The sequence below is a fragment of the Physella acuta genome, unplaced genomic scaffold, assembly GCF_028476545.2.
Source record: "Physella acuta isolate Inbredline_101_S28 unplaced genomic scaffold, ASM2847654v3 ptg000168l, whole genome shotgun sequence".
Classification (NCBI taxonomy): domain Eukaryota; kingdom Metazoa; phylum Mollusca; class Gastropoda; family Physidae; genus Physella; species Physella acuta.
In genome coordinates, this window is record NW_026731687.1 from 683,537 (window position 1) to 697,777 (window position 14,241).

At 38.3% G+C, this 14,241-nt stretch overlaps 1 protein-coding gene across 1 annotated transcript in view; it reads right to left on the reverse strand.

The window, feature by feature from the left end:
* Positions 1 to 13,818, reverse strand: part of LOC131936108 (norrin-like) — a 28,146-nt gene extending 14,328 nt beyond the window's left edge. Inside the window, exon 1 of the mRNA XM_059292983.1 lies at positions 13,806 to 13,818. Coding sequence (XP_059148966.1) covers positions 13,806 to 13,818 — 13 coding nt within the window. The remainder of the gene's footprint in view (positions 1 to 13,805) is intronic.
* Positions 13,819 to 14,241: the final 423 nt, after the last annotated feature.

Here is a 14,241-nt window from a genome sequence, read left to right on the forward strand (position 1 = left end):
ATAGTCTTTTCATGTCAACGGCTTATAACATTTTTAGACGAATTAATATCGTTAATTTGTTTTTATTCTTTTTAGTCCGCTTGTAATTTAAATTGAAACAAAGTAAATAAATATGATAATAGTTTGCATGATTATCATGTTCTCTTGAAATAAAATTAAAATGCGATAGCAGTCCTTCCAAAATTTAAATAGAAAAGCGGGAGTGATCTCCCCTAAATGTTCTCAGACTTCTATAACAATGTCACATCCAGTGCAATCGGACTGTAGAAATAAAGAAGTTTTGTGACTAAACCTCTCGTGTTTTGAGAAAACATATTGAGGGGATTTTTTCTTAGAAAATGAGAACAAAATTATCAAAATCTGAAGGTTATTAATGAAATCGTAAATGGGTCAAAATACCTCTTATTAGTATTATATATGCACCGATTTTCTTCTCTATTATTCACACTTAAAAAAGAATAGAATCACGAAAAAATGGCACACCGAAAGTGATACATTTATTTTATCTAAGGCGTGTTTATTTTTAGTAATCGGAAATAGCATAAAGTATTACATCCGTTCACCGGAAATCAGTTAAAATTTGACAGAATAAGATGATACCTGTATTCAATTTTGTTCACTTACCTGACCCGGTAATTATGTTATATTTAGTAAAACGGAAATTGAGTAAAGTACCACTTCCGGATATCGGAGGTCACTCAAAATTTGGAAGTAATCAAAATATAAAATCTGCTATTTATGTATGAAATTTCATGTACTTTACTGAAACGGTACTCAAGTTATCCTGATCCCCCGGAAACAAAGTAAAGTACCACTTCCGTTTACTATAAATGATTCAAAGATAAAAAGAAAAATGTATATTCAATCTAATAGTTATGTGTAAAATTTCGTTCACCCAACTTAAACAGTAATCAAGTTATAGCCTGTTGAAAAACCGAAAATGGAGTAAGTACCACTTCCGTTCAACGGAAATCGCTCAAAAATTGACAGAAAACTTCTAGTATATGAAATTTTATCACCATAAATTTTACAGTACTCATGTTATCGTGTTTACATACACAGACAATCAGACAAGACTGCAAAACTAAGTTTTTCGCAAGATTACAAGACAACTTTTATATTCCATGTACGAGAACGTAGGGAGGTGTAAAATGGCGAAAACTGTCAAAATCTCATTATATTTTTGTGCACAATTCCAATACTTCCTGAACAATCTGTATACGAGAAAGTAAGACATCACGATCAGACTTGCTTTAATTATAAACCATATCACAAAAACCAGAAACCATTATATCAGAATGAACAATAAAAGGCTTCCATCTTTGTTTTTAAAGTTTAAAAAAATTGATGACAAAAAAGCAACCGTTTTTTTTAAATCAATAAAAAAACGTGAAGTTTTTGGGGGCTATTTTTGTGTATTAAAGCTCCGAAAAATCTGGAGCTCTAAATATAGAAAGCACACGTATTCTTCTCCTGTCACTTGCTGAGTTTCTAATTGGATAAATCAAATCTAGGTGAGGCAAATATGGCGGAGTGTCACGTGATTGTATTGTATAACAGACGCGCACTGGAGAGCCGGTTGGAGTGATCTAATCAAAATATTCCAAAATGGCGGGGCTGGTTCTTGGTTCTCTCGTCAGAGGCGTGGTCTTATGTCATTGTGGTCCATTTCTAGATGTCTTCAAGACGTTGTGGTCCATTCCTAGATTTCTTCAAGACATTGTGGTCCATTCCTAGATTTCTTCAAGACATTGTGGTCCATTCCAATGTGTCTTCAAGACATTGTGATTTTGTGATCCATTTCTAGATGTCTTCAAGACATTGTGGTCTATTCCTGGGTGTCTTCAAAACATTGTGGTCCATTTATGTCTTCAAGACATTTTGGTATATTTCTAGATGTCTTTAAGACATTGTGGTCCATTCCTAGATGTCTTCCAGACATCTACCATACATTTTCTTACTGTTTGACATTCATTTCCAGTTTTCTTAAAGACAAGCGGATTTATTTCTAAACGTCTTTAAACTGTCTTTTTACTGCTACGTTGTTTTCTCAGATGTATGAACGGATTATCGACTGTCCATAAACAGCGGCGTCACCAGGTCGGGTGCCGGAAAGTCACCCCCCCTAAACGACTATATTTTCTTCACTCATATCTAGATACACTGCCCCCCCCCCCCCCCCCACTCTGTCCCATCTTTGCTTAACTATGAATGTAAAATAATGAGTTGATAAATTATCTAGACACATTTTCTTGTTAAAACAGGCTTTCTAACGGTTTTATTCACTCCTTTTGATGGTGCCACCATCCGCCCCCGCGATGAGCAGTGGCGGATTAAGGGGGGTGCTGAAAGGGCTGCAGCCAGGGGCCCCCGATTTTTAGGGGCCCCCAAATTTACCGCCTAATTGTTGGTTTTCATTATAATAAAAGCTAAAGTTTCAATGTTTGCACCACAATCTTCAATTATTTTTTTTCAAAATTTCTAACACTTGCACACACTTGCGGATAAATAATAAATAACACCAGTCAATCATCACCTACTACCCAGACATCTATAATAAATGCTGAGTGTGTCAAGTCCTTCCTTCTCCCTTCCTTTCATCATCACTACAGATTTTAGAACTGTAAAAATACACACCTCATGTGCTTTTTACTTTCATTGCATTTACTTGTTGTTAAAAAACGGATGGATTTGTTTATATAACAATAAAAATTACAGTAGGATAAAAAAAAACTAAATTAAAATCTTGTAGAATTTTGCCAGGGGATGTAATTTTAAAAGAAATTCAACCCATGCTAATAAAAAATGTGAATGCCATTTTTACAGACGTGTTTAGGACATTATTGTAAGAATATTATAATTTTTAATTAGCATGGATTGGTAAAATGCACTGTAGGTAAAACACGAATTTTTAAAATACTGCCTTTTGTTTATTTTATGGATAGGTTGTGGTATTGTAATCAACAAATTTAGAATTGTTTATTTTTCACATGTTTTTCGCATGTTTCGCCTATATCCAAGCTTCAGTGACTTAGATAATACTGAGAGAGCCACCTAATACAAAGGCTAACGTGTATACATTCTTTTGCTAAATTCCCATCAGTTGATTTTTTTTGTCCTGTCTGTATTTTCATTAGCATTTGTTTACTTATTGTTTTTCCTTTCATTTCACACACACACACACACAGACATACACACACTACACACACACACACAAACACACACACATATATATGGTGACAGGACAAATGATCTCAGGACAAATGATCTCAGACAAAATATCTCAGACAAAATATCTCACGGACAAATGATCTCAGGACAAATGATCTCAAGACAAATGATCTCAAGGACAAATGATCTCACGGACAAAAGATACCAGGACAAAATATATCAGGACAAATGATACCACGGACAATTGATCTCAGACAAAATATCTCACACCTAAATTTTAATAGTGTATTGGGTGACTTTAGTTGATCTGAACAATTTTTATTAACTGTTGTATGGTTTTGTTTAATATGTTTAATATTGTTTATAGGCCCATATGATAATTGTAAGAAATGTTTGCCGTATAAATTTATCATATTGCACTTTTAAAATTAGGATTATTACTATAGAAGATTAAAGAAATTGTTCGATAGACAGCGTAGGCGGGCTTGCCAAACATGAGACAATCCAACCATGTCAGGTGGACGAAACTAGATCAAAGAGGATGAAATAACAAAAGAGAAACACCTTCGTATCAAGGTGGCAGCCCGCTTTGATGGTAGAGACATGCCTTAAGGGAAAGACATCCGCCCTCCATGAACAATACGACTAATAGCTAAAGTCAATAGTTATGCGTCGTTCACACCTTAGTGATCAGGTGACAAATGCTTATTTAAGACAAACAGCGGTCATCGCGGAGTTAGAAAATGTCGAGCAAGAGTTCACAAAATACATGATCACCTAGTATTGGAGAGGTGTGATCATAACGATGTACTGTCAGCAAAGAAACGTAAACGTTATGTTTGTGTTGATCATGCAATAAAAACAATAATTTTACGTTACGAACCTAGAGATCCATTAACATTTTTGAAAGATATTTCGCATGTTTTAAACATTATTGTTGTATAGCTACCGTTACTTTGTTTTATACATTATCATTTATCATACCTTTCAGGCTAAAGGAGAAAGTTTGTTTTAATTTTTATTTTTTCAAATCAAAGGCCATTACAAAGATTAAGTTAAATAAATAATTTGTTTAACTTGTTAAACTTAACAAACCATCAAAAGATTTATTATAAATCTTTTGATGGTTTGTTAAGTTTAACAAATTCATTTTATTCACAATTATTATGCGTAAAGAAAGTAAATAAAACCATATTGATAGTCAATTTAAAAAAAAGTTCAAATGAACTAAAATCATTGTACATACTATCAACATTTTGCTGTGAAATATTTTGTCTGAGATATTTTGTCTGAGATCATTTGTCCATGATATCATTTGTCCTGATATATTTTGTCCTGGTATCTTTTGTCCTTGAGATCATTTGTCCTTGAGATCATTTGCCCTGAGATCATTTGTCCTGAGATCATTGGTCCTGAGATCATTTGTCCTGAGATCATTTGTCCTGAGATCATTTGTCATGGAACCCATATATATATATATATATATATATATATATATATATATATATATATATATATATATATATATATATATATATATATATATATATATATATATATATAGACATGGGGCCCCCAAGAAATTTCAGCCGGGGGCCCCGCCTAGCCTTTATCCGCCCCTGGCGATGAGATCAGCATTGTGAAACGACCAATCTAATAGACGGAGGAGCATCATTGTGGAAAAATCAAGCGAAATTTGTTAGAAGAAGAGTTTAAAAGATTAAATTTTACATTTCCTTTACTCAAATACTTAATTATTCCAGAGTTAGTGAGGCTGTGATAAAATAAAAAGCCACCCCCTCCCCACTGCATCCCATCGTGGAATTGTTTGATATCTCCAATATCAAACACAACAGATCATCTATAGTACCCCCCCCCCCCCCCCACCGTAATGTTTGCAGTCTTTACTGCTTTTAATATTTAATAAACAAATAATTAAAAATACATTTTGGAACTCCTCTTACAAAATGAATCTGGAGAAAAAGTGTTACAATTACTGTAATGTAACAATTAACGAAAGCCTTGGTGCGCCTTGAAACAAGACCCACCTACACTAATGTAATGAGGCGCACATACAACAACTACAAAAACAATAGGAGTATTTTAAAAAATGTTTTAAATAATTCATCCATCTGAACACATTCTTTCTTAGCTTATAGGCTCGCATTTTTATAGTTTATGAGCACCTAAACTATCACAATTGTAGTCTACACTGATAAAGATTTTACTTCATCTTTACTTATCGTGCCCAAGACACATGGGGAAGGTGAAGTAGAGTCCCTCTGTTTCAATGACCTCGGCATACAGGGGATAATGTGGTCAGCACTATATCCAGCCACCATCGTTTCCCTAACGTAAGTCAGGTACTCATCAGAGCTGGGTGGACTCAGGGACGTCCAGTGTTTCTTCCAGACTTTCTTCTCCGGGGGGAGGGGACTTGATATTTTCGGGGGGGGGGGGGGGTGGACAACATTTTCCGGGGGCGGACACTGGTAAAAGTATATGTTTTCTATATAAATTCCATTTCGTTCGGGGGGCGGTAGACTTTCTTCCCCACCCAAAGAGATGCTGGAAGAAACTCTGGGAACGTCCTACAGACTCGACCCCGGGATCGAAATTAGAGACTTTCAAGTAAGCAGTCGTAGGTTCTACCATCCTACCACACCGTCCCTAGATTTTCACTTAATTAATTGATCATAAAAATGGGTACAAAAGTTGTTTTTAGCAAAGTAGGCGGGCGAGACTGCAGTCCAAATAAAATTACAAATGCAGACGTGGGATTAAACTTGATCTATTTTTAAATAGCCAAAACAAAAGCAAATAATGGGATGGGGTTGGATGACGAAATTTCAGAATCAGACGAAACCTTACATGTCGTTTCATCAAATGTCAGTCATGCATGGAAATCCCATTTAATTACTCAAACGACACGTAACGATGTCCGTAAAAATAGCCTTTTGACGGGAAACAATTTCAAAATACAAGCGATTCGTTAACACACAACCAGTTAACTGAAAGAGGAGATGTTGATTTCTATAAAAGTAATTAGTAACAGGTTAATTAGCAGTCAAATAAAGTATGGGACAGTCAACTAAAGTATGGAATAGTAAAATAAACCATGGGATATTTAAACAGTCAAATAAAGTATAGGATAGTTAAACAGTCAAATAAAGTATGTGATAGTTAAACAGTTAAATAAAGTATAGGATAGTTAAACTGTCAAATAAAGTATGGGATAGTTAAACAGTCAAATAAAGTATGGGATAGTTAAACTGTCAAATAAAGTATGGGATAGTTAAACAGTCAAATAAAGTAAGGGGTAGTTAAACTGTTAAATAAAGTATAGGATTGTTAAGCATTTAAATAAAATACGGGAAAGTTCAACCGAAGGCTGTCTAGTTGCTGATCATATCGAAACAAACGCGCAAAAAATATTTCACCCTTGAGTCGATGACTCAGCTTTAGTAAAGAAGTTCTAAAATATTATTTTTGAGTCTCTGACGCCGTGTTCACGATAACGATTTCACTCTTTATTTTGTAACGATGACGCTGCGTCAGTAATGAACTCCCACGCACGTAAGTTAGCGGCGGAAAATTATTTCCTGAGGGGGCAGTAAACGGACATGTTGGTTGTATCGAACTGCCCGACACCCGGGGTAGGGGACACAGTGGCTAGTAAATCACTTCAGGGTGGCCGCGAGACTTTGCGCTTATTTCCCGGGGGGTCGGGCTTCTACTGTTGATAGCGCGGCGAAATATCGTTTCAATGGGGTGATAATATTTAATGTCGATAGGCAGTATCTAATGTTAATAGGTCAACAATATATGCCAGTAGGACTACTCATAAGGGATTTGCGTGGTCAAGTACGAAAAGCTCATGGTTGCTAAAACTGATAAGTCTCGAGTTTGAACCCTCAGGAGAGAAAACCCCAAAATCTAACAACTGTTGCCTTGTAGTGTTTTCTTGGCTGGACAAAGGCTATGGAAGAAAATCCAAAAAGAAAAGCAGGCTGAAATCATATTGTATAAGGCGTGTAACAATTGACACGTAGACTTAATTGTGTTGAAGGACTACCCTACCAAGACTAAAATTAAGTACGAAGAAGAAATAGGACTACACATAATGTAAATATAACATCAGATGTCAAATATGTCGTGACAACAAATGTCAATATGACGGCATCTTATGCAAAAATTACGACAATATGACATCAAATAAAGAAAAGATGAAATAGATCAGTTGTCATTGAAGCAGAAGCAGCCGGAATGTCGTGGGCCCAACTTGGAGGAATCGCCCAGAACCGAGTACGATGGAGAGGTGTGCTTACGTCCGCGGTATATGATGCACAAAAGATTACAGAAATGATGATGATGACGTCAAATGTCAATATTACGACATCTAATGTCAGTAGAGCAAAACAACACATTGAGTCCCTTTTTTGACACATCAGCAGACGAGAGTATAGCAAATCGCTACACAACAACTCTGACATCTTATGTCGTCTGCAACTAAACCCTACTAATCCAAACCTCCAACTTACACTGTACCTAAACTTTGAGAACCCTCCCAATAAACCCACACCTATCACAGTAAAAACAAAAAACCGTTTATCCAAATCTGTCCCCCCCCCTAACCCCCACCCCTCGCCACGTACTTTGAGAACCGTCCAAATGATTATCACACCACTGATGGTAGACACCCTGCCCCCCCTAGCCACCTACTTTGAGAACCGTCCAAATGATTATCATTCCTCTGATGGTAAACACCCTTTCCCCGACCCCCACGGGCATTGGACGCCTCCCATGAACGGCGTGTCAAGCGATTTAATTATTTGGCTTTTAGCGACTGCTGGCCAATTCTCGAGCAAACTATACAGGACATTTGCCGGGGAAAACGCGCTTGAATGTCGTCTGTTGTACTGATGACGACAAATTTGCTAATATGAGATTACGTCATATTTTTGTCACATGATGCGGGTCATATTAAAGCTGAGATTAATATAGACAAATGTACTGTCTATACATACAATTATATACATTTATATACAATAGGCCAATCGTAAGCGTATATATAGTTTGCTATTGCTGTCGATCTTTCTATCTTCTTCTTCTTCGTTCTTATTGTAACTTTGGACGTGATTTCTTCAAACACAATTCATTCCGACTTCAACATTTGTCACCATAGCCTTTTTCCAACAAGAACAAACTACAGGGCAGTAGTTGTTTGATTTTGGACTTTTCTCTCCTAGATGGGTTGCTGTAGCCAGCTAACGAGCCTCATCTGACTAGGGTCTTTAGCAGTCCTGCGCTATCCTTGCCCACCACGCCATCCCCATTCTGTACGTGTCTCACTCTGTCTGTTTTTGGTAATTCATTCACTCAATTTTGACACTTTTCTAATGCAGCGACTTCGTTCATATTCCAGAAACATTCGTCTTCGAAAACAACGCAAGAATATCAAATTTTAAATTGTATTCGATGTGAAATGAGTCATTAAAATTAATGTACAGATTGCTATACACAATTTAAAAAAGGGCGATAATACGGTTATGTACACGTGCGATGAAATGTATACAATTACCGGATATTTTCACGCATAAAAGTCGACCAATGGCTTTAAAAGGACAGATAATTGTCTTTTGCTGCTAAAAATCGTAAATTGACGATCAGGTTTAAAGCAAATAATTCCAGCGGTTGATTCGTTTTTAAAACTTTAATATCGACTTACTATTTAACAATTTTTTAATTCAAAATTTCTTAAACGGTAAAAATGTTTTAAAAAGCCTTGTATGATTAAAAGGTTTTATATGTACTGAAAATATATTATTTTAAACTAGTTTTCTTTATAAAAATAAGTGGCAGCTAATGATATCTCTTAAACATATTAGCTAATTTATTATTTTTTAATAGAAGGCATAGTACTCATAGTACTGTGTTGGTACCCACACAGCTTTGTGGGTGAGTCTGACAGCTGGTCGTGTGATTTATTTTTTTGCTGTGGCTAGCTTACGTCTTGGTGTGTGGTTGAACCACATCAAGGTGTGTGGCTAGAGAACATCCAGGTGTGTGGCTAGACCAGATCCAGGTGTGTGGCTAGACCAGATCCAGGTGTGGCTAGACCGCATCCAGGTGTGTGGTTAGACCAGATCCAGGTGTGGTTAGACCAGATCCAGGTGTGTGGCTAGACAAGATCCAGGTGTGTGGCTAGACCACATCCAGGTGTGTGGCTAGACCACATCCAGGTGTGTGGCTAGACAAGATCCAGGTGTGTGGCTAGACAAGATCCAGGTGTGTGGCTAGACAAGATCCAGGTGTGTGGCTAGACCAGATCCAGGTGTGTGGCTAGACAAGATCCAGGTGTGTGGCTAGACAAGATCCAGGTGTGTGGCTAGACAAGATCCAGGTGTGTGGCTAGACCAGATCCAGGTGTGTGGCTAGACAAGATCCAGGTGTGTGGCTAGACCACATCCAGGTGTGTGGCTAGACAAGATCCAGGTGTGTGGCTAGACAAGATCCAGGTGTGTGGCTAGACCACATCCAGGTGTGTGGCTAGACCAGATCCAGGTGTGTGGCTAGACAAGATCCAGGTGTGTGGCTAGACCAGATCCAGGTGTGTGGCTAGACAAGATCCAGGTGTGTGGCTAGACAAGATCCAGGTGTGTGGCTAGACCACATCCAGGTGTGTGGCTAGACCACATCCAGGTGTGTGGCTAGACCACATCCAGGTGTGTGGCTAGACCACATCCAGGTGTGTGGCTAGACAAGATCCAGGTGTGTGGCTAGACAAGATCCAGGTGTGTGGCTAGACAAGATCCAGGTGTGTGGCTAGACCAGATCCAGGTGTGTGGCTAGACAAGATCCAGGTGTGTGGCTAGACAAGATCCAGGTGTGTGGCTAGACAAGATCCAGGTGTGTGGCTAGACCAGATCCAGGTGTGTGGCTAGACAAGATCCAGGTGTGTGGCTAGACCAGATCCAGGTGTGTGGCTAGACAAGATCCAGGTGTGTGGCTAGACAAGATCCAGGTGTGTGGCTAGACCACATCCAGGTGTGTGGCTAGACCAGATCCAGGTGTGTGGCTAGACAAGATCCAGGTGTGTGGCTAGACCACATCCAGGTGTGTGGCTAGACCACATCCAGGTGTGTGGCTAGACCAGATCCAGGTGTGTGGCTAGACCACATCCAGGTGTGTGGCTAGACCAGATCCAGGTGTGTGGCTAGACCACATCCAGGTGTGTGGCTAGACCAGATCCAGGTGTGTGGCTAGACCACATCCAGGTGTGTGGCTAGACCAGATCCAGGTGTGTGGCTAGACCACATCCAGGTGTGTGGCTAGACCACATCCAGGTGTGTGCCTAGACCAGATCCAGGTGTGTGGCTAGACCACATCCACGTATGTGGCTAGACCAGATCCAGGTGTGTGGCTAGACCACATCCAGGTGTGTGGCTAGACCACATCCAGGTGTGTGGCTAGACCACATCCAGGTGTGTGGCTAGACCAGATCCAGGTGTGTGGATAGCCCAGATCCAGGTGTTGCTATACCACATCCAGGTGTGGCTAGACCACATCCAGGTGTGTGGATAGCCCACATCCCGGTGTTACTAAACCACATACAACTTTGTCTCGTTATTTAGCGACTTCACAACGTCACAACAAGTAAATTGCGAACGGTATTTGTCATTAGATTAACGTTAATCGAGTTTCAAAAATTGAAAAAAAAAAACCATTGACATTTGGCTTTACAATTTCCCCTTTGACACGTGTTATTAAAAAATGTTCAGGTTGACCTTTTGAACAGTGCCTCTGGCGAGAGTTTCCCGCGCCTTAAAAATGGACTGGATTTGACACAAAAATTAGTTTTAATTCATTTCAGAGCGACATTATCGTTTCACTGAAACATTTTTTTAGGACAAAGCGTGTCTCTAAATCTATTATTGACGCGTTTTTTTTTTTTCACGCAACATGTTGCAAAACTATATTATATCCCCATTACGAAATATGCTAAAAACTTGAATTATTTCCATTACAAAACATGCTACAAAACTATATTTTATCCCCATTACGAAATATGCTAAAAACTTGAATTATTTCCATTACAAAACATGTTACAAAACTATATTTTATCCCCATTACGAAATATGCTAAAAACTAGAATTATTTTTATTACAAAATATGCTACAAAACTATATTTTATCCCCATTACGAAATATGCTAAAAACTTGAATTATTTCCATTACAAAACATGCTACAAAACTATATTTTATCCCCATTACGAAATATGCTAAAAACTAGAATTATTTCCATTACAAAATATGCTACAAAACTATATTTTATCCCCATTACGAAATATGCTAAAAACTTGAATTATTTCCATTACAAAACATGCTACAAAACTATATTTTATCCCCATTACGAAATATGCTAAAAACTTGAATTATTTCCATTACAAAACATGCTACAAAACTATATTTTATCCCTCTGTGTTACAAAACTATATTTTAATCACATAAGAAAACACATTTATTTTTAAAAAGATAATTAAATATCTAATTAAGTCGCATTTTATGTCAACAACCTTCAACCAGCTACCTAACCATATATAAGACCCAGAGGCGTAGCGACCCTTCCCGGCGCCCGGGGACAAACTTTCGATTTGCACCCCACCCCCTCAAGATTTCGATTTGCACCCCCCCTCTCAAATTTTCGATTTGCACCCACCCCCCCCAAAGTTTCCAATTTATTTTTCCAACCCATTTTGGCGCCCCCTAAGGTCGGCGCCCGGGGACATTTGTCGTCCACCCCCGCCCCCCCTCGCTACGCCTCTGATAAGACCCCCTCACAATCGTTCACGCCGCTTTATACAGACACCCGACCTTGGGGATAACAATACATTAACACACGGGGTGAACTCAACTCACAGACGCTATACCCTGACTCCTGGACTAGTCTAACCTGATCTACAATTCATCAGAAACAGAAAGAAAACGGTCCGTTTGAAATGGTCGAAATTTTGCTCGCAAGTTTCCACCCAAGACGGATGATAGACAGAAGAATCCAGTGAAATAATTTCTAATGGTTTTTTGAGAAATGGGAACTAACTTAGTACTACTGCATTCACCGGATATCCATCTAAATATAACAGAAACCAGTGAATATGATCATATATATGTGTATGAAATTTCTTCCACGTAGCTGAAAAGGTACTCCAGTTATCGGTAGATACAAAAAATAAAGTATCATATCGGATATCACTTAAAAATTTTAAGTAATCCAAGTATAAGATCATAGGTGTGAAATTTCGTCCACTCAAGTTATCGCATCCCCACTGAAGTACCACTTCTGGTTTTCTTATATCGTTCAGAAGGCATTAGAAACCGATACATACAATGTACTACTTACATTATAAGGTTTATTTTTGTTCACCTAGCTTAAACAGTAGTCATGTTATTGGCTTATAAAAAGCCGAGAGTAGAGTAAGTACCAATTCAGGTTACCTGAAATCGCTCAAAATCTAATAGAAAACTACAAATTTGATAAAATAATTATATATTAAATGGCTTCAACATAACTAGAAAGGTACTCAAGTTATCGTGTTCATAGACACACACACACACATACGCACACAAACACGCATGCACACACACACACACACACAGACAAACGGACAAAATTACAAAACCTAGTTTTTCCGACACGCGGACGAGTAAAACATCGAGATTTTATTAAGTCTTGATATAGCTGTTTTTACATGATAACAATAAGACATCCATACTTGACAAAGTACGCAGGTGTAAGAACTCTCAACATTTCACTTGATTGTGTGCACGATAACAATACCTCGTCTATTCTCTGTATACGAGAATGTAAAAATGTTCTGTAACAAAATTTGTTATACCATCCATATTTGATGTGTATTGAACACTTGTTATAACTGACATTCTTCTGTCTATCAAAATACGAGTTACCCCCCCCCCCTCTCCCAGTAACATGTGTGTGCGTGCATTAGAACTACTCAACATCATATAGTGTGTAAGAAAGATATGCTTGAACAGGTCTTGCTGTTACGTACAAGTTACTAAATATTTAGTGGCAATTCAACCAGTCAAACAATAGCTGTCTTATGTAACGAATAAAAGTTACCTACATCCTTTATGCACTTAAACAACAATAACAACGGCAAAAACAAAAATATTTCAAAAACACCAATCGTTTTTTAAAGTGATATTTTTCCAGCTTTGAAGATATATATGTTTTGTTCAGCTCTTTAAAGTTTTTTTTTAAAAAAAGCCGTTGCGTAATACATAAGTATGACATCAAGCAAATAAATCATCGAGCCGTTGAACACATAATCATGGATGAAGAAAACTCTCTAATCGTACCATTAAAGGCGGCCGGAATTATCAATTGGTCACGAAAATAAACGACTGGATCAAATGTTAAGCCTGATTGATCCGGCCAAGACCAATTTGCTCGGGCTAAAATAGAATTGATCACGAAGCTAAACAAGTACCCCGAAACTTTTTTGGTCTATTTTTTTTCTTAACTTTAATCAACACGGAGAAAAAAAAACCATGAACCAAAAAGCGTGATAGTTAGTTTACATTTTAAAATAGCGGTGGGGAAAAAAAACTTACCTGTGCCAAACATCATCAGATCCGTTAAGAATCCAAAACAGATTAATTATCCTAATTATCTAACCATCCGGTGAAATGAAAGAAATCTACATAGATGGGATCCACTTTGTCGTCAGGTAGTTTCACTCTCCCCCCTGCTCGTGTGGATCACTTGGGCCGAACGAGTTTGTGCGAGTTAGATCAGTGTTGCAGCTGACCCCTGGAGGTCTCCGATGCCGCCCCCGCCCCGGCCATGCTCCATCTGTCTGCCCTCTGGAATAAAGCGCTCCGCGGGAAATTACAGAGCCCGGTTGATTAATGCCGCGGTGTGGCTTCGTCTTGTCGCCTTTATCTGGCCACTCCATGCTCGCCTGACTGGCACTCGCCGTGGACAAGATGGCGCACTAAGGGAAGTGGTGTCAACTGCATTGGGGGGGGGGGGGGGGGGCGGGGGGTA